This window comes from Eubalaena glacialis, chromosome 4 (genome assembly GCF_028564815.1).
Source record: "Eubalaena glacialis isolate mEubGla1 chromosome 4, mEubGla1.1.hap2.+ XY, whole genome shotgun sequence".
NCBI lineage: Eukaryota > Metazoa > Chordata > Mammalia > Artiodactyla > Balaenidae > Eubalaena > Eubalaena glacialis.
The window spans coordinates 63047872-63069762 of record NC_083719.1 but is presented as its reverse complement, the minus strand read 5'-3'; the positions used below and the strand labels follow the sequence as shown (position 1 = coordinate 63069762).

Sequence of the window (21891 nt, the reverse complement as noted above, 5' to 3'; positions counted from 1 at the left end):
ATTTGTGTAATTTTTTAAATGACAACTGCTTGGAACAACTAGGAAACTTGTTTTATCACATAAAAAGCCTAGAGGCTGAGTCATCGATTCAATGACGTAATCAAGGAAACAGATTCCTGGTTTTTCCATCTGCTCTTGTTCACAGTGTTGGCTTTGTTCTCAGGTTAGCTGCCATCAAGGTCCTAAGATGACTCTTCAGGTCCGAGTGTCACTGCAAACACAATGTTATTTAAGAGAATGTCCCTTCTTATGTGTGTATCTTTTTGTGAGTGTACCCAGAAGCTTCCAGCAAACTTTCCCTGATTATCTCATTAGCCAGAACTGCTTCAGAGGTCCATTCCTAAACAGACTTCTGGCAAGGAGAATGGGATTGCATTGATGATCTTAGTGAAGCTCACAGTCATGTGGAGGAGGGTAGAGAACAACATCTGAGGTGTGTTAGGAAGGAGCCAGGAGGAATAGTTGGCGGATAGTCAGCCAGCAGTGTCTGTAGCAATGTCAAACTCTTAGTGGAAGGTATCATCTACCTTATACCTTTAACCTCTGCCAGGCTACTTTCTTTTGGAAAATTAAGTGGAAAGTCTGGCAATTGTTTGAAACCATAACTTTCTTCATATCCGCTTTGCTATGTATGTATTATCAATACTTTTACAGAGTTTTAGCCCACGATTAAGACCTTCAGAATTCTTCTTATACCAACTTCCTAGAATTATTTTACGAACCTTCTGGAAAATACTTCAGTAACCTCTTCTAACAGTAAGGTCATTTGAACTACTCATTGCCTTGACTTTTTTTTTTTCTTAATTTTTCTTTCTTTCTTTCTTTCTTTTTGGTTGCATTGGGTCTTCGTTGCTGCATGCGGGCTTTCTCTAGTTGCGGTGAGCGGGGGCTACTCTTCGTGTGGTGCGCGGGCTTCTCATTGCGGTGGCTTCTCTTGTTGAGGAACACGGACTCTAGGTGTGCAGGCTTCAGTAGTTGTGGCACGTGGGCTCAGTAGTTGTGGCTCATGTGCTCTAGAGCACAGGCTCAGTAGTTGTGGCACATGGGCTTAGTTGCTCCATGGCATGTGGGATCTTCCCGGAGCAGGGCTCAAACCCGTGTTCCCTGCGCTGGCAGGCGGATTCTTAACCACTGCGCCACCAGGGAAGTCCTGTCTTGACTATTGATGTAAGAAATTACAAAGCAGATGATTCTCTAGGATTAAAATGTGTGTGTGTCTCTCTCTGTGTGTTCTGTGTTTAGTTTTGTTTCTCTAAGCTAGTTAAAAGCATTTCATGCAAAAATCTATTTGCTTTCAAAATTGATTTTTAGATTAATGTTTAATTTCTTAGGAGAATTACTTTGTGTTGTTATATCTGTTTAAGAAATAATACTGTAGTCATGACTAAGGCCTCAATTTTGTATTATGCCATATATATATATATTCTAGTAACAGTAATGTCAATAAAGATGGTAGAATATACAGATTGGCTTTCAGTGAGATGTGTTTACCTCAAAATTTATCTTTTGATTCTCATATTGTGGTTATAAATGTAAGTCCTATGAGATGGTACTGTGTTACGTGAAAAAGAATTCTAGGATCAGATCACTTTGCTGCATGCTGGGTTATTCAGGGTTAAATGGATTTCTTTACTGCAGGACTTCTCAGAACCTTTAATATATTAACGTGTATTATAAATGTTTCAGAGTGGAACACGTAAGTGTTTGCAGAACTTAAGTATGGAACACTCAATTCTAGGACTTTCGTTCCATAGAACATACTTTGGAAAATGCTGGTATTTGATGCAGTTAGTTTTGTGTGAATTGTTATAAAGGAAGTAGTGTGTCTAACCTTTATTTATGAGTGCCATCCAGTTTATTTGAAAAAGTATTAGCACTTGAACACTTGGGATAATCAGTGTCAAATGCTTTTCAGATCCTTTAAGAGGTAAGTGCTTTAAGGTTTCGGGTATAGCTTCTCTACTTCTGCTTCTACAGCTTTTCTCTAAAATGAAATTTATCCACATGCTTAGTGTTGAAATGTACCTTAAACAGACTAGTGATAAGCTCTCTTGATGATTCCGAAAACTTTTCACTCCAGCCGAGTTTTCTCTACTGAGCTCCAAACTAACGTTTTAAGTTCCCTTCCTGACAGTTTTACATGCAAACCCTGTAGGCATCAGAACTTGGTCAAAACTGAGCTCATCCTTTCCCTCACCATCCCCCCTGTTCCAGACTTTATTTTCTGTTTACCATACTGCCTAGTGGCACTGCCTTCTATTCAGTCACCCAGACCAGAAGCCCAGGAGACTCAGATTCCTCCTTCATCTCCTACATCACGATTTGTTAACCTTGACACTGTTGACATTTTTGGCTGGATAGTTTTTTGTTGTAGGAGGCTGTCCTGTGCATTGTAGATGTTTAGCAACACCCCTGGCTTCTTCCCACTAGAAGCCAGTAGCAATCTCCCTCCATTGTGACCACCAAAAATGTCTCCAGACATTGTGTAATGTCACCTGGGAGACAACTCACCCCTATTTGATAAACCACTGCCCTACATCCAAACTGTTACTTTATCTTATTGATTCTACTTTCTAAATTTACCTTTAACCCCTCCTCATGTCTTCATTCCACTTCCTAACCTCCTATTCTTTTTATTTTTTTAATACTTGGGATCCTTTGTAAGGTTCTGACTAGTGTTCCTATGTCCAATGTTGTTTCCCTTCAACCCACCCTTTTCAGTGCTACTAAATTTATCTTTCTAAAATGCAAAGCTGTTCCTATTTACATCTCTCAGTAGTTTCCAGCGGGTACCCTCATGAACTGGCTTCTCTCTCTATCTCTAGCCTCATTCTTCAAAGGCACACATACTCACTGAGGTTCTTGCTACACATGCGTAAGTACTATGCCCTCTAACCACTGTGCCATGGTTTCAGACTCTCCTTAGGCATCAGTTTCTCCACAGTAGCCTTTACCCACTTATTTTCAGAGGCTCTATCATGGTGAAGAGCATTTTATTTGTTTAACATATCTGTCTTCCCTCACCAGATTGAACTTTTCAAGGGCAAAGACCATCTCTCTCTGTTTTTACCATGTAGTAGATATTCCGTAAAAGGGTGAATTATCTGCTTGTATGCCCTGACAGACGTAGTAACATCCTCGTTACTTCTAAGAATTCTCTTCCCTGTGTATCAGCTGTAAAATTATTTCACTAGTCTTTATCATCCAGATGTTGATGGCTAGGCCTTTAACCACAGAGATCTTGAACTACAACATTTTTTTTCTTTGAATGAACTATAACTTTCTTTAAGAAATCAGCTATTCAGAAAAGAATTGAAGAAAACAGCGTGTTTAGTTGATGTCAGACGTCATTTGCTTGTAAAATAGCTAGTTTACCCTAAAGGTTTTTATTCAGAATGGAATTAAATTGTGTGGAATAATTGTGCAGATTAATTACACTGTGTGAATTAATATGGTGTGGAAAGTAGTTATTGGACTCAAAACATCGCATTTCCATTGAATAAGGATTTGATGATTGGTCATATAAGGCTTGCAGAAGCAACATCATTGTCTTAACAGTTTTACTCTTTTGGAAAATACATTTATTAGAACACATTCTTATAATTATCAGCCTACACTATCTAGAAATTTATCCCCTGTCAAATGAAAAAAATATTATCAAGTCAATAGAGACAAGAATGGCCCACTTCCCTTCCTTATGTGTCTTAAAAAATAGAATTTTGTGTGAATGAATTTCCCTGTGAATTGGAACTAGCTGCAGTCACTGAACTTTAATTAAAAGGTGAAAAAAAGAAAAGCAGAGGTTGCAGGGCTTTTGGACGATAACCCAAATGTAGCACCAGCCTTACTATGAAAGTCAAGCATTGAGGATGGGGAAAGGGAATGAACAGGGCCTACTCCTAATTTGGAAGAATTCCGCATCCTGGCATAGCGCCTTGCCAGATTATTAATAATTATTTGCTGAATGAACCCATGTATAATGGCAGTTAAGCCAGAAGTGATGACTTTCTGCTTCATTTTTTAGGGAGGGGCATAAAATGTATCGCTCACTTCCTTTCAAAAGTGATTCTTTAATAAGAACAGTTGTTATGGTGGCTTCCAGAAATGAAACTGGGAAGAGCCCAGTTACATACAGGGAAGGTACCTCCCTTTCCTAATAGCTCTCTAAGGGCTAAAATAAATCATGGGAGACATATGTGACACCCAGCCCATTATTATTAATCCAAAGAATCATTTTGCCAAAGACCAAGATTTGCCTTGCCTGTTTTCTAATCTCACTCTTTTCCATACTCTCTTTTCCCTTCTTTAAATTTAAAATTGGAAAAAAATTTTAATTCTTTAAAATTAAAAAATTTAAACTTACTTAATTTTAACATTATATATATAATACCAGTTAAAAGTCTCTTTAGGACCTTAAGCTGCTTTAGGAAAGAAAAGTGTTATGTAAATGAAAGAAACATTTGGACTCCAAAAAAATGTTTGGTAAATGCTCTTTACAAGAGAATTCTTACTGAGAACTTGGAAAATTTTGCCTTATAATGCTTCTATCACATACAGATCATCTCATGCTTGTTTTTTCAGACTGTAAAAGAAATCTGTAATGATCATATTTTGAATATATATTTTTGATAAGTTTTGGTTCTTGAAATTATAATTTTAAAAACCTCTATTTATCTTTAAGGCCTTACTTGATCTAAGTAAAAGATACTGTGATGATGGGCTACTTTGTTTTCCTTACATTTTTCAGTATAGTAGAGATTATATTGAAAGTAAACTTTCCCAGTAAATTCTTTACCTGTTACCAGAATAATGTAGTTTTAAATGGGTAAAAACTTTTAACTTCGTGAGAGTCACATATAAGTTACTTGTATTTTAACAGCATATCGTCAGTTCTAATTATTTGCAATGGTTTTGTTCTATAAAGCCACCACAAACACTGAATTAATGAGTGTTGAACCATTGTCCGGAGGGAAACACAGGGTTAGATTCCTGTGAGCCTCTGGTCACAACATTTTCATCAGCCAATCAATAATGACCTTGTTTGATGTATGTTTCTATCTAAAGACACCCTATTTAATGTATATTGTTGATTCATTACCATTGAACTCATGGCGGAAAGCACTGTAACTCATGCCTGAACAAAACTTATATAACATTTTTTCTCCATGAGGCACATCACAGTCTGCTTACATCTAGGAACAGACAGCACTCAGCACTGTGCTTGGGGGCCATTTGAAATAGTGAAAGCACCAACAAAAAGAACAAAAATGCAGACTTCATGGTGCTAAACAGATTGCAAAAAGGACACTTGTTTATAGTATGAGAGCTGAAACAAGACGGCAGAGTGCTGCCTCGATCAACCTCAGGTGGAAAGGTGCATGTCAGGTCACTGGAAAAGACCAAGGAAGTACCTCAAGTATGGATTTTGGGGTTACAAATGCATTTTATTGAGTAGGCAACATCACAGATACAGAATCTTCAAATAATAAGGATTGACTGTAATTGTTTTAAAGAAGTTTATAATACTGAGTATTCAAATTTAAAAGAAAGTTTCTCTTATTTTCAAGGATGTGGGAATTTTTGGGTAAGTGGAATCATACAGTTTTCATGTTCTATTGTCCAGTGGAATAAAAGTGGCTGCTTTCATCCTGTCATTTTGTTTTCTCCCCTACAGAGAACAACCCATCTTCAGCACTCGAGCTCATGTCTTCCAGATCGACCCAAACACAAAGAAGAACTGGGTACCCACCAGCAAGCACGCAGTTACTGTGTCTTATTTCTATGACAGCACAAGAAATGTGTATAGGATAATCAGTTTAGATGGCTCAAAGGTAAGTTACATTTACATTAAATAACCTTGCTGTTTTGCTTTATATAGTATACACTTCAGTTTTATTCAGAAGATTTTTTTCTTCATTAAAATAAAATATTTTCTTTTGAGCTTTAAAAACTTACCTTTTAAAAAACAAAATTGATCATTTTTAGGGTAGCAACTTTTTCATCCCCTAAATTACTTGGATTAACCACCTTATATATATGTATTGAGTTACATGCCAAAATAGTCTACAAATTTGAAGTCAGTTTATTTGATAAATATTCATTGCATATCTGTTGTGTCAGGCACTGTGTTAGGTGCTAGGAATATAGTTTTCAACAGAATGGACACAGTTTCTACTCTTGGAGCATGTAATCTAGTGAGGAACTAGACTTCTTTTCAGATATACTTCTATAGTCTAGTAGGCAGTTCAAAATCCCTAAATCATAGGAAGTCTTTCAATATTAAGTTCAATATTCAATAATAAAGCTGACATCCATTATTCAGAAGAGAAGTGTATGGACAAGACCTGTTTTTATTTGTTAGGAGAGGCAGATAGTAAAATGTTTACGAGCATGGACTGCCTGGGTTTCTATCTCAATTCTACCATCTACGAAGTTTTCGATTTGGGGCAAATTATTTATTTATTGTTTACTTCTCTGAGCTTCACTGTTCTCACCTCAGTAGTAGTTGTAAGGATTGAGTTAGTATCTACAAAGCACTTGGTTACCTCAGTGCCTGATGGAGTATACCCTTCAATAGGGGGGAAGTTCCATTTTTTCCTCAATGAATTTTGAATAATACATGTAGATAATTCCTAGGAAATTTTCACAGTTCAGTGTAGAGTTAAGACCACAGACTCAAGCTGGACCATCTGGTTTGAATTTTTGCTTTAATACTTAGTAGCCATGTGACCTAGAGCAAGATATTTAATGTCTTCATGTCTCAGTTTTCTCATCTGTAAAAAAGGACTAATGTAAATAACTACATCATTACACCGTGGGATTATTGTGAAGATTAAATAAATTAGGCAAAAGCACTTAAAGCGTGTATAGTAATCACTATACAAACACTTACTGCTGTTATTATTAATATTATTCAGCTTTTAATTATGTATTGCCTAGTGGTTTGGGGGAATAAAAGATAATTTAATTTAATGCTGAACTTTAAGTCTGTTTTTTGTATGTGCTCATTCCTTATCTCCTTAACTGGATTATAGGACTCCAGGGGCTATTTGCACTTTGTCTTGTATATAAGTGACTAACATGTATTCATTTGAATAATTGATCCTCTTTTCATTTTTACTCAGGATTTATAGGACTTGGGAAATAGCAATAGTTAATTTCTCTGAAGCTTTATTTAATGAAGAATAATTTTGCCACATTTTGTAACTGTTTAGTGAAATTAACAGATATTAATTATTATAATCTCAGACCCTAGAGGGTTAATTTATTTCTTTTCCCTGACTTGAACCTTCAGGTCTCTGTAATTTGTATTTCTCTCTTGGCCCAAACCATGGATAAGATGTGGTTTTATTAGAGAGGGCAGTTAAATGATATAAAAAAGTAAAGTAGGCCCAAGTCCATTGTGATTAAATAATCCTCATGTGTTTTTCTCCTGAAGCAGTATGAACTATTGCTTCTGTCATTTCCATTTTTGAATACTTTGTAGCTTGTAATTATTAGGCTCTTATATAACTCTTGTGAAAAAGTTTTTTTATTTCTTTTAATAAAATCTACTCTCTGTACTGGAGTTATATTTTCTATCACATTTTCCATTTTCTAGTTACTTTTCTAAACTGATGCTATTAACTGTTGCAGTTTCCTGCAGGAGTAGTTTTTTGGTAAGCAGTAGTGGTTTATTTGATGCAGCTAAGTGGGTGAATTTCTTCTCCCCACGCTCACTTCTATTTCTGCACAACATGATGAGTTGGGAAAACCTTAGGTGCCCCTAATTAGAAAACGTCCATTTGTTCTCACTTAAGGCCTTTTCTGTGCATGTCAAGTTTGCTTGAAGGTTTTCTAATCCTGCTGCAGAGACATCAGTATGGCCAAGGGCCAGGACCAGGGCACTATATGGTTGGTAATGACACAGCATTTCTACTTCTTTTCCTTGAAAAGACAAGAACTATGGGATTGAGAGACATATTTATTTTAAAGAACTAAAAATTTTAAAAAATGGATTTATAGTAGCATTCTATTTTAAGAATTCTAATAAATAATTTTAAGTGCAGAATCATCTATTATTTTAAAGTTTTATTCACTGATTAAAGAATCCCCAAACAAGTCATATGGTTGGCAAGGAAAGGTTCAGAATGGGGATTAAAATGGAACTCTGAAACATAAAAGCAGAAAGAAGTTAGTCTGAAATAGCCAAACCAGAAGGTCAGTGACCAGCAGCTCGTGAGTCACACCTCTTACATGCCTTATGAAGCCTGTGGTCGCCTCACTATGTGAGAGTTATTAGGGTCAGCTGTAAGATGCCCATCTCTCCTTGGAAACACTCAGATCCCAGCTCACATGTACATGTACCCTCCTCAGGGAACACTCAAGGACCACCAAATCTAAAGTAGTGCTGGCCAGCCCTTGCCTTCCTGCTTCTCAGTCTTGATCCCATCCTGGTCTATGGTCTTCACAGCACTTAACCACTCTCTGAAATTTGATTGGTCAGCTACTTGTTTACTTGTTCAATGACTGACTCTTCTTGCTCTAGAATGTAATCCACAATTACGTTGCTTCTCACTGTTGTATCTCAAGTTCCTAGAGTTGTGCCTGGCATTTAGTAGGTACTTGCACACGCGAAAAGTTGCACATCCAAACGAGTCCTTACCATTCATTAGTATATTCTTTCCCACTCAATCTTTCATTTGATGACAACCCTGCATGTTAGAGCAGTTGTTAGCTACGTTTTACAGAATCTAAAATGACATGCCAGGAAAAACAGCTTTTGAACCAAAGGGTAAGGCAGTATATTAGTGTATTAATTTTGTCGGAGGTGAAAATGCTTATAGAGAATAAGGGTTCTCATGTAACAACAGGTAACATGTCTACTGTCTGTGAGAGAAGGCAAGCCACCACTCTCTTACTGTCTACTTTAGTAGGACAAATGTCATGCATCCATTATAGCTTCATCAATACCTGCATAGCTCATAAATATTTACTGTTTATACTGTTGTTCATGTGGTGTACAGATTTAGCTTTGTTCTGGAATGCTTGATTCTTATTTCACATTTAATAGTTCACCAAATAACTGCTTATGGATTTGATAACGTATCTATCTTTATTATTACTGGGATCACTTTGTAATCTCAATCTCAGTTACAGAGTCATTAGACTACTTAACTAAAACTGATTCTACACCTTAACAGTACTGGCAGAGGGAATGAACAAACTGAAATTAATGTGTTAAAGAGTAGTTGAAGTTTATTAAAGTGATCAGCAAAGTTAATATTTAATAGCGCACTAAAAGACTAGTTTTCTAAGAAACTATGTTATAAACAGAAGTGATAGTGATTCTCATTACCATGATTTTAAGCAAAGTATATATTTAAGGGTTTGTTTTTCTCTTGAGTAAAGGAAAACTTACTAAAGGATTGAAAGTCTTTTCTGTATCACAGTATATTTCAGGTAAGTTGACTTTAAGAAAATTCTTGTTGATGGATTTTAGAAAATAGTGATCAAATAGAAAATTTGTTCTATTGCTGCCTTCATTTTTGAAAGATTCTTTGGAGAGGGGGACCTTACTTAATTTTTGGCTGGTTACTCATACTTGTTTTATTTTTCAGGCAATAATTAACAGCACCATCACCCCAAACATGACATTTACTAAAACATCTCAGAAGTTTGGCCAGTGGGCTGATAGCAGGGCAAACACTGTTTATGGACTGGGGTTCTCCTCTGAGCATCATCTTTCGAAAGTAAGTTAAATCATAAGATCTGAGTGGAAATCTACATCTTCAAGTCAGACGTCTTAAATAATGTAATAGAAAATGGAGAGTATAAAATGTAGGAGAAATTTCTTTGATATTTTCAGAACGGCTGTAGTGACAGCAGAGCAAGAAGTGAGAGATCAGTGGATCCCACTGTCAGCTGGAAACATTGTATACATTAAAAACAGTCACCATTGATCGAGGAGGGTTTTTGTGGTTAACTAGGTATGATAGGAAATAAAATGTGGGAATTATCACTTCAGAATGGACTTTGCTTGGGAGTTAGCACCCTTGGTTGATGTTCTGTAAGATAGGTAGACACCAAACGCTTCTGAATTGTGAAAACTCAAGCTGATAGTGATATTTCAGACATAATAGCAGGCACACGTAAGTTACTGTTTAGGAAAGTGGTGCTTTGGCTGGGTGAGAATTACTCTGAGCTCTCTGATGCAACACAGAGTAAGATCTAAGAGACACCATGAGGAGTTCTCGGAACTGACCAAGTAAATTACTGTGGCTAGAACGGCTGATAAAATACAGAGCATCACCAGGCTAAATACTGGAAATAAACAGTTTTCCTGCACATAAAAGCCATGCAGTGTTCATACCAGCAGCATCTTGAGTTCTTGTGGATGTCACAAAGAAAGAGTTTGTAAGGAAAAGGAAACAATCTCAGGATAACAAGATGATCAAGGAGATGAGGATTACTCACTTTTACGCTTCACATTTGATGCTCACCAGACCCAAAGAGTTATGCTTAAAACTTCTCTGTTTGAAGCATTCAGTTAAAAGAATAACCCTACATTTGAACCATATTTCATGTATGATTTGGTATACATAGGATCTGATGGCTTGAGAGTTGAAATCGCTCAAGTGCAGGGTAATCAGGCTCTTGTTAGATATACACCGTTAATACTTAAGTTAAACCTAAGCTGTTCATTATAGAAATCATTGAGATTCTTAAAAATTACTTCTTTTAAAAAATCTTACACTTTTGTGAATATTTATTGACTTGAAGTTATAATTAGATAGTTCAGTAGTTAAAATAATCTTTCTTTCCTTTTGTTTTAGTTGTAAGCTTTCCTTAACACTGTTGTTTTCAAGTGCTTTTGTTATCTTTTTGATATACATTAGAGTTGAAAGCTCAATTTTATGACTATTTTAACTCTTGTCTTGATGATTATAAGTCATTCTCTGTAAGATGATTAAAACAAACAAGTGTTGCCTGATTTCATTTCTCTTACACCCATTATATCCTCTAAATACATTTCTTGAACTGTGGTAAAGTTATAAGTTTTAGACTTAAAGTATTTCAACATAGCAGGGACACAGGCATTGAGTTAAGCATTGCCCCTCCATAAACAATCCCCTTAGGAAATTATACATTTATTCTAATAGTTTTGCCATTACTTAGAACCTTTTTGGAAATTTTCTTTTGAAATTGTCTATTAAAGCCCATAGCAAAAACATTAAAACTATAATTATATTACACTTGCTGAATTTCTTGACAACAAAGGAACTAAATTGTGGATTAATTTCTCAAACCTGCATGAAATGATTTTTGAGCCTAAGTAATTTTGACTATATTAAGTTGTTGTTGTTGTTTTACTACATCTTTCAAGTTACTGGGCAGATAGCTAATGTGGCAAAGAAATAGTTTATTAAATTCTGTCAATCATATTGTCTCCTCTTATCTGATCTGTTTTCTGAGAATAGCTTTTATAGTTAAAGAATTTTATTTTTCCTCTTTAAAGTTAACATATGCTTTTGACCAAACTAACTGGTAGCGAATTCTAGTATTGTATTGTGAGGGTGGATTAACCATTAGGAAACAACTCAGTAGCTCCTGGAGCCAACTCTAGTTTGTTTATTCACTAGACTTGGCTCCAAGAGCTTATGATCAGTCTCTTCAGAATGTTTTGGTCCAAAGATCACAAAATCATGACTTATTTTCCAAGCTACCTTGAAGATTAATGTTGGTGCTTTGTAAACTATAAGGGACCCAACGGAGTACATAATCTTTTACATGAATGAAGCAAGCATGTAAATATTCTGGCTCATTTTTTCGCTAAAATCATACATGAAATGAAACATCGTAAGAGTTTGGAGAAGGCTCTGAAGGCAATTCTAGACAAGGTACTCTCAAAATATGAGAGAGCAGCAGCATTGAAAGAAATTTGTGGTCTCCTAAGGTTGATGTATGAGGAAAATTCCAACTATGCTTGGATTGTTAGAGTGCTTACCAAGTTGTATTTTGTTATCATGGAAACCTAAACCTATAAAAATTAGCAACAGCATGGGTCTTTATGAAGTTGAGAAGAATTTTAAACATTAACTACTTTGGAATGCCAAATTAGTGTAAGAAAAACTTTGTGTATTATTTCAAATTACATAAAGAGAAATTATGGTTTTGCTTTTATTTCAGTTCCAACAATGTGAATGAGACCTTTTTAGCTCTATATTCAGACTTTTTTTTTTTTTTTTTACAGTAATGAGATATTCTCTTTAATTAGATAAGTATAATAATACAGATTCAGTTTCCTGATCTACAAGTTGTAGGTGGGGGTAACAAGGTTTAAGAAGGAAAGTTGTAATAATGACAACTTTAATTTTGACCCTCCTCCGTCTCCCTATTGGCAGGTCAGAGTATCATGAGCCTTTCCTTACAAAGCTTTCCTTCCCAAGATGGCAGTGAAATCAGGGTTGGCTTATGGGGTTCGAAGAGGGACCTATAATTTCATATTTTTATTGCTAGCTATAACAGATGTTTTGAGTTGCACAAAGGTTTTAGATTTTTTTAATTTGGTTATTTTGTAGCCTTACCTTATTCTCTCTGAGAACAGTGGCAGACTAGTTTCCACTTCCAGTTCCTAAATAGATACTGTTTGTGGCCATGACATTTATTTGATTACCATGGGTTCCTAAGAGTTAGCACTTCATATAAAGTAATTTTTTTAAATTTTTACCAATCTTAAAGACCTTTGTGGGGTCCTGCTTTTCCTTTCTGCTGCTGTGCATTAGCTGTTTAGGAATCTTTGGAAATGAAGTTTTAGTAATGTCAGTTAGTGACAGTAGTAAACGTTGCTGTTTGTACTGCTGCAAATAAAATGCCTTACATAATACAAGAGTTTATATTCTAGTAAAAGTTAAAAGCATGCTCCAGATACAGAGATGATTAGGAGTGGACACTGAAGCGATTTAGTTTTCTCCATGAGAAACAAACATAGTATACCCATCTTTACTGATTACACTCCCAACCTGTACCCCCACCTTGGTCTTAGTAAGGTATATCTGAACAACCAAGGAGAGACAAAACTAAGTTAGCTGACACCAAATTCTAACTTAGTTGTATCATGATTTTTTTAATGAGATTTGTCAGAGTACTTTATAGTGCGCAAATGTTTGATATTAGGTTTATTTTCCTGTCATTTTCATATTATGCCTGTAATTGATTTGAGGGCTAAGTTGCTGTGTAAGAGTCAGTTATTCCATAAGATGGAAGAAAACTAAGATAAAAGTGAGCATTAAGACCTATTTTTATTTGATTAATGTATATAGTCTTTCTGCATTCAGTTTGCAGAAAAGTTTCAGGAATTTAAAGAAGCTGCTCGACTAGCCAAGGAGAAATCACAAGAAAAGATGGAACTTACCAGTACACCTTCACAGGTGGGTATCTAATTTCTATTCTTACTTATAAGCCTTGTTCATTTTAGATGGTATGCTTTATGCCAGAGATAAATTTAGGAAAATAATGGCAAAATTAAGGTGATTGGATTCCAAAGTAGACACAGAAATACACGCTTCAGTTAATCCGTACTAGTGGAGAAAGGGTTTTTTTCCTATATACCAATGTGTACAAGAATCTCAGGGGGAAAAAATCTGTTTAGTAATTAAAACTTAGGTTTTTAATGTGCATACAACTTAAAAACAATTGTATATAAAAAACATAGATTGCCCTATTGTTTGTATTCTGTGTTCTGTGATGCTCAGTCTGGTGCAGCCCCGCAAGAGAAGACATAGAGGCTTGGGAAAACAAAAGTTTATTGTCCTCACAGGTCCTAGGAACAGGAGGCACGACACACCTCTGGGGGGGGCGCCAGGGATGCCTCAGGGTGGTCAGAGGGCAGAAAGCAAGAGTACAGGGGAACACCAAGGCTAGAGCCTGTATTGGGGTTTCTGTTGGTAATGGCAGGGCAGGGTGAACAGTTTAGGACTGGCTAGTCTGAATGATTTCAGTGGGCCGTAAACTATAGTTAGTTCCTAGTTGCCTGGTACCAGGCCCCTTGGATGATTAAGGCAGAGGAATATTGTCTCCTGGGATGGAGGGGCCAGATAGAGGAGGTATGGCCTGGAGTGGTTAATTTGCATATCAAAGCCATGCTCCCACCTTAGCCCCCTGCTATCTCTAAGAATTGGCTAGCCAGAAGGGTTTTTTAAGATGTCAACATCACAATATACGGAAAATAAAAATATATAAACAATATAGTTTGTTCTACCTGATTTTAAGGTGTGTTTAAATCTGACAGTTGGGACATTTTACATCTCAGCACTGAGACCCAAAGGTTGTAGGTTTTAAAAAAGTATCCCTTTTTGAGATTGGGATTGATACTATGTATAAAATAGATGACTAATGAGAACCTACTGTATAGCACAGGAAACTCTACTCAATGCTCTTTGATGACCTAAATGAGAAGGAAATCCAAAAAAGAGGTGATATATGTATACGTATAGCTGATTCACTTTGCTGTACAGTAGAAACTAACACAATATTGTAAAGCAACTATACTCCAATAAAAAATAAATAAATAAAAAGAAAAAAAAAGAAAAAGCATCCCTTTTTCCTTTAACAAATGAGTTAATACCTATTACTTGTCCATTGTAGTCTTTCTTCAGTTGGAAATTAATTACATCTCCAAATAAAATTCATTAAATAGTTACATTTCAGTACTTTCACAAAGGTTTTAATGTAATAATATGACTCATAGAAAGACAATAATTTTCAGCTTTTTAATATTAGACTTTTCTAAAGTTAATCTTTATTTCAATTGTCATCTTAAGAGTAAGGTTCAGCTTTGTGCTGGGTTCTTCTCTAGAGTAATTGTTTGTTTTTGAAGTGTACTTAGGAGATTTTATAAAAGGAAGTATTGGATGTTACAAATATTTCTGTGGAATATGTCAGTAGTAGCTGATTTACATAAAACTTTCTTAAGTAAGTAAATAGTAATTGCCTTGGAATTTTGTGACTAGCCAAATGATTGGAACATTTTAGAAAATATTTTGCTCTTCACCTTCCTCCCCTCCGCTGGCACCCAACTCTATTTGGTAAACCCTACTGGTATAAATAGTTTGGGTGTTTTCAGAGGAAAGAAGAGTTCTGTTGAGTATGCTTAAAGTACATACTTCCTCATAGACTAAAGGTGTACTCTGGATTGAAGCCAAAGCTCCATGATACCTCCTCTGTACTTGCAGTGACCTGGAATAATATGAATGATCATTTTGAAACTTCCCTTGAATCTATCTTCACTAAGTGCTGTGATAATGTAGTGATGCTTTTAAGCATAAAAGCCTATTTAAAATTTAGTACCAGTACACGTTGGGAGCTCCAGTTCCTCGGGTGAATGATTCTAGTGTCACAGGAGGATGCTATAACACATTCAATAAGAGAATACTGAAAAAACTCCAATGAAATTGTAATGGTTTACACTTTGCCATTGCACTTAGTTCCTGCTTCTCTAATCATAACTTGTTTTTGTTTAATTGGTCATAAAGTGTTACAAGTTGCTGCTAAGATACCTGCTTCTCTTTGGTGGAAGGAATGTCTTTAAGCCTTTACTTTGATCAAAGGAATATATCAAAGATGTTTGTATTTGGAAAGTGCTGTGAAATATAAGGAATAAAGAAATGTCTTAAGTTCATTAGTATTTGAGAGCCAAAATATGCTGACCTTAATTTATCTTTTTAAAATATTTGAAGCCTGATTGTTAATTTACAGAGCCAGAGAAATAGGGGGAAAATGGTATTTTCATTTCTCTTTCCTCTCCTTTCTATTTTTTTTTTATGACAGTCCCTTACAGAGGTAATTACTATTTCTGTTTTGACTCGAATTGTATGACCTCTGGCCACTCTGATTCTATTCAGCTAGAAAGCACAGCTTGATTCTCACTGGTTTAACCCAATCTACTAAATTAACGCTCTGCCTGAAGACTAGAATATTACTCAGGAATTCAGCAAACGGGATAGAGACATTAAATGGGATAATTGGTAATAGTAGACACTGAGTTGGTCATAGCTTTTGCTTTTATTTGAGGTGGTATAGCAGATCAGTTAGGCGTATGTATTTTCAAGTCAAACAAACTTAGACATAAATTCTTTTTCTGCCACTATGTGATCTTGGAAAAATTGCTTAACCCAAGTCTGTTTATACATCTGCAGCATGAGTATTACATTACTTATCTTACAGAATTGTTGGGTGGAATAAGTATGATAATGGCAATGTCATGTTGACACTGTCATACAATAATGGCAATAATGTAGACTCTAGAGCTTGGCTTTGATCTGGGCTCTAACCCTTTTTAGTTTTCTGAACTTAGGCACGTTAGTATTTTCTTTCGTCCATAAAATGGGAATAAGGACGATGTTTTCTTACAAAGTTATTGTGAGAATTAAATAAGGATTACAAAGTGCTTAGCATATAGTAAAGGCTTAATAAATGTTAACAGCTGAGTTTCCAATGTGGCTGTAATGGTGAAGATGATGATGTAAAGCCTTGACATAGTTATTTAGAAAAATACAGATGACTTAATTGAATAAAGCCTATATCAGAAGCCCCTGGAAGACATGTTAAAACACAAATTGCTGAGTCCCAACCTTAGCATTTCTGATTTAGAAGGGCTGAGATGGGACCTGAGAATTTGCATTTCTAACAGGTTTCCAAGAGATGCTGATGGCTGTTGATCTGGGGAATCAGACTTTGAGAAATAGTGCTGTAGACAAACCATTCCATCTCCCTAAAGGCTTGTGATGAAAGGAGTCTGGCATTTAGAACAAAGTTGGCCAATTCCCTCTTAGACTCTTGAGCTAAGGTTGTATACTTGATGTAAACATGTGGTCATATCAGATAATCTTCATGTTATCTTCATCAAGGTAACATCTCTAGGAATACTTTGAGTCACATATTAGTTGTCAGTTTCTTTCACATCTCTCTTTAAATAACAGACATTAATTTAGAACTTTTCCTCTGTTGGAGATCTTATGTTCTCATGTTTCCATGGGAATATTTTAAACAGTCAATTTGATATAAAATCAAGAGAGATGATTGACTTTAAACTTGAAATTCTAGCATAGTTCACAGTTTTAAAAATACTGTATTTCAGTTAACTTGTTAGGCACTTTCCTCAGAATATGCATTGAAGAAAAAGGGGTTATATGATCATATAATCCGCATTTTTCTTCATTGGAGTTTAGAAAAAAAATAATTTTTAGCCGTCAGTTGACTAAGACTTTTAAATTGAGTAAAATCTATTTACTCCATCACTTGTTTGTAGCCAAACAAAAGTCATGGGCTTTTTTTTCCATTTAAGATATCAGGTTGTATAGCATTAAATATATTGTGGTAGCTATCTTGATTTATATTTAGTATGTCTAAACCTCTTCCTCAAGATTTTTTAGAATTCACTTTATAGAAAAAATGGATTATATGTGTGTGTGAGTGTGTGTATTCAAAGAAAAATAAAGTTTATTTAGCTTTGTTATAAATACCATAATTTTTAAAATGTTCATTTTAATGATAAATTATATTTACCCAATGGCACTGGTTTATTGTAAGTGATTATTAGGCTCTCTGTGAGTAGCTATTTGATCCTATGAAAGTCAGTTGGTCTCTTTGGCCGTGGTTCTTGAATCTGTAAGGTCAGAGGTTTGAACTATATCATTTCTAAGGACATTTCAAATGCAGTAAATCTCGAATGTTTTAGATTTTCCTGCTATAAATGGATTTTTTGAAAAGTGGTCTGCATTAGCCAACCGTTACTATCGTAAACTATATTATTTATATATCTAGCCCACAAATATACCATTAGAATTAGTGAATGCCTATACATTAATATGATGCCTTCTTAGTATCATATGACAAGTGTGGTTTTACTGAACCAAATACCACGAGAACAACTTTTACAACTTCAGGAAAGGTTCGCTAGAGTTCTCTGGATATTTTTTTTTGCTCTCCAAAGTAAGGGCAGTGGAGATGTGTCTTTAATCCTGTTACTTGTCCCAATGGAGTATTTATCTGTTTCTCTATTGGGTTTACCTGCTAGTTATTGGCAGTGAGAATAGAGAGGGAGGGAATAGACATAATGGTGAACTTGACTGAACTTGGAGGAAATGTAAGAATTGAGGAAATAGTGAAGGCAAGGGAGAATGGTAAAGTAAGATATTAAGTTAGATGTTTCTGAAACTTCTATTCTTGGTTTGTTAGCATGAACTTCAAAGGAGGATATCTACTTCAGAGAATGAATTTCAATCCTATTGGACATACAGGTGAATAGTGTGTAGTTAGAAATTTGGAATTGGAACTAAGTCTCAAGAATCATCAACAAATGAGTAATAGTTAAAGCTGTAGGTGAGAATGATATCATCCAGAAAAAGTAGGATGGAAAGACAGGAGAGACAAGGGTCAAAAATTGTCACTTAAAGATTGTCACTTAAAGGGACTTCCCTGGTGGCACAGTGGTTAAGAATCCGCTTGCCAATGCAGGGGACACGGGTTCAAGCCCTGGTCCGGGAGGATCCCACATGCCGCGGAGCAACTAAGCCCGTGCGCCACAACTACTGAGCCTGCGCTCGAGAGCCCGTGAGCCCTAACTACTGAAGCCCATGCGCCTAGAGCCCGTGCTCCGCAACAAGAGAAGCCACTGCAATGAGAAGACTGTGCACCACAATGAAGGATAGCACCCATTCCCCGCAACTAGAGAAAGCCCGCGTGCACCAACAAAGACCCAACACAGCCAAAAATAAAAATAAATTAATTAATTTAAACAAAAAAAGATGGTCACTTAAGGAATTTGAGGGAGATATAGGGAAAGACACAGAAGTAGGAAATGAACCAGCAGAGAATGTTAGCACAGAAGTCAAGAGAAGAGCATTTTAAGTTGGAGACAATGACTTGGCAGTGCAGGGAGCAGAGTTCCACTAGGTTGAGACTTTAAGAGGACTTTAAACCTAACACAGTGGAGTCCACTTGTAAATACAGGGACTGTTGGTGAAGGAAGGGCAATGTGAAGCACTTTCTAGAATGAAAGGAGATAGTTAGTGACTTTAGGTTATTCTTGAGGCCAAAATGCTTAGTAATAAGAATAAGGTAACAAATATTTTGTTCTCTTGTATGAGGAGAAAAAGGGTTAGCGTGATAATCTCAGGAGGATATGGAGCTAAGAATTTTTTTTCTGGAATGTATGTGTGGGAGTGACTGGAATGTGTTCTTAAATGGAAGGAAGGAGTTAGAGAAGGAAAAAGAGACGAGAAGGAAGGGATCATTGATGGAGCATTGTGCAGAAGAGGGTAGTGTGAGAGGGAAGGGTGGAAACAAATTAGCTACTTGATTTGAGACAAGAAGGAAGGATAAAAACAGATTTAGATGCAGATAGGTGGGAGATCGAGGAAGTCTATGCCAGTTTATTTCCATTTTTTCTGTGAAGGAAGAGTTAGATCATTCTCTGAGAGGAAGGACAACCGAAGGAAGAGAAAGCTTGAACAGAGGTTTGAGACTGCTGTTAGGTAAAGAAAAAGAAGAGTCAAGTGGGAATAAGTAAAATTAAAGAATACTCGGCACTTCAAGAGCATAATTGAAGTCAGAGCTCAAAATTATTTTCATGACACTAACCAGCATATTTAACGTATTTTCTCCCATAACATTTGGTAGCTTGAGCACATGAGAATAGGGAATGATGATATGAATTAGAAATTGGCAAGATGGGTGTTGTGGAAGGTAAGGAAGCCCGGAAGTTGGGATGATGCTACTGAGAATATAATTAAGGTGATTGACTTTCTATTGCAGGCTGGGTATGGAGAGAAATAAAGCCAGGTTGAGCCTGACAACTAGCATAATAGCAGAGGGCCAAGAGGATGTAAGTCTTGATGAGGTTGAAGAGCAGGTGGAAAGGGAGTGGGACAGGTTGGGAGGATAGGAGGTTGTACAGCGTAAGCCCTCTTATCTGTTGGAATCAAAACCAGTAGTTGATGAGTTAATCTAAAATGTCAGTTAATGTAAAGACTATTTTATAAAAAAAGATTCTTTTACATTTATAAATTAAAATTCAATAATATTATGTTTCATTTGTTCACCAGTATTTTGATTTAAAGCTGAAGGCTTTTCTTTGATAATTAATCTTTCTTACATAAATCATACCAGTAATTGATCGTCTGCATTTCCTGAGTTTTGTTTTCTTTAAGTAGAGCTAACCCTTGACACCCCATCCTCCTTCTATGGCACATACACCTGAGAGTAGGCTGGTGACACCACCCTGAAGGCCTGGCCTGGAGTGAGGGCCAACATCATTTCTTTTCCATGTGATTCAAGATATTTCTGGAGCTTTTTGCTTTTTGCGGGGGAAGGCTTTCTTGCCACTTCATAAATGAGTAGAGAGAATTCTTAAGCACTTTCTGAATCTTACATCATTGCTCAGGTTCCTTTTTTATAGTGTGGTCACATGTGTTAGTTTTGGCTTCCTTGCTACTCTTACATTTTAATATGCAAACTTTTTTTTCAATCTGACTGTTATTTTTCTTTTTCAGATTATTTATTTTGGTGTGGGGTGTGAGGGAAATTTCCCAGAAACAGTGAGATGTGGGTTTTATTTTCTCAAAATAAGGATGGAGAGGTGATAGAAGTTGATTAAATCTCAGTTTTTGTTTATATTTTACACTTTTTATTTTTTTCATCAACTGTGATCAAAGAATATATTATTTGATAATTTTTTCCTTAAACATTTACCATAGAAGTGGCTAGCCATATTAGTTTAGGAATCTCTTTCTAAAGAGGAATTATCCTACTTTCTCAAAAGTTTGTAGTCTAACAGATATACCTCCATGCTTTTTATTTTAATGTTTGATTTAAAGATATAAAATGTAGGTTTTATGAAAGTTAGGGTTTTTAAGGAATAACTAAAGTGGAATGTTTAGGAAATTACACAAAATTTAAACTAAAAAACAACTAGATGTTTGGAATATGTTAAATAAAACAAGTTTCACAGTGCTATTTTTAGCATATGTAAAATTTCTAGAAGGTTTCACACAACACTTTTGGCTGCCTGTGCGGCTACCTAGTTGGAGTAGTTGGAAGGCAAAGGAGTTTCATTTCCCTTATGTACTGTTGGAACTATTTCTTGTTCTCTTGAGCAAATGTTAATTTTTTTTAAACATCCTTAAAAATGAAACATGCTTTGGGCTTTTGTTTTCATTTTAGGTATAGTGTCTAGGGTAATTTCAATATGCCTTTTGTTAAATATAGCTAATATTCGAGCTTTCAGAAGAAAAGCTTGCCCTGTTGAGATGCTGGAATTGTTGCAACCTCTGTCCCTTTCTTCCTTCTCTCCTTCTTAGCTTGTCTCTGAGAAGTGTCTACTTCAGTAGCATCAACAGTTATAGCCTCCCCAACACCCATGCCTCATAATCTTTCTTATTTCAACCCAGAAGGTAATAAGAACCAGAAATCACACTACTCCTCCTCTGACTCTTTCTTTTAATCCTAATCTACTTTTGGCCCTCACACTCTTATCAACCAAATCTAACAAATCCTTAGTTGCTAATACTGGTTATGCCCTTTCAGGTTAACAAGGTAATTTTTTCTGTTATCATTTCCACTGAATTAGGTCTTGGCCAACTTACTGTTTAGTTGATTGGACAGTCAATCTTGATTATTTTAGTTTGGCCTTTCTTGGAGAAAAATTTTCCCGATTTATTGAAACCAAATATGAATACCTCATGGTCTCTTACTGGCTGCTTAAACTTTTTCAGGCTAATTGACATGGTCCGTAATTGATCTAGAGATAGTCATTTTGGATACTATTCCCTCAGTAGGATTTGACTTTGTTGTGAAACAAAATTTCATGTTTTCACAGTATACTACAAACTATTCATACACTGACTATCAGTT

The 21891-nt window shown here is 35.8% G+C and overlaps 1 protein-coding gene across 2 annotated transcripts in view; it reads left to right on the top strand.

Moving 5' to 3' along the window:
* HOMER1 (homer scaffold protein 1) overlaps window positions 1-21891 on the top strand; it is a 125036-nt gene that overhangs the window by 38019 nt on the left and 65126 nt on the right. For both annotated transcript variants that reach the window (XM_061187939.1, XM_061187940.1), the window contains exons 2-4: window positions 5675-5831; window positions 9600-9731; window positions 13317-13409. In XM_061187939.1, the coding sequence (XP_061043922.1) occupies window positions 5675-5831; window positions 9600-9731; window positions 13317-13409 (382 nt within the window). The remainder of the gene's footprint in view (window positions 1-5674; window positions 5832-9599; window positions 9732-13316; window positions 13410-21891) is intronic.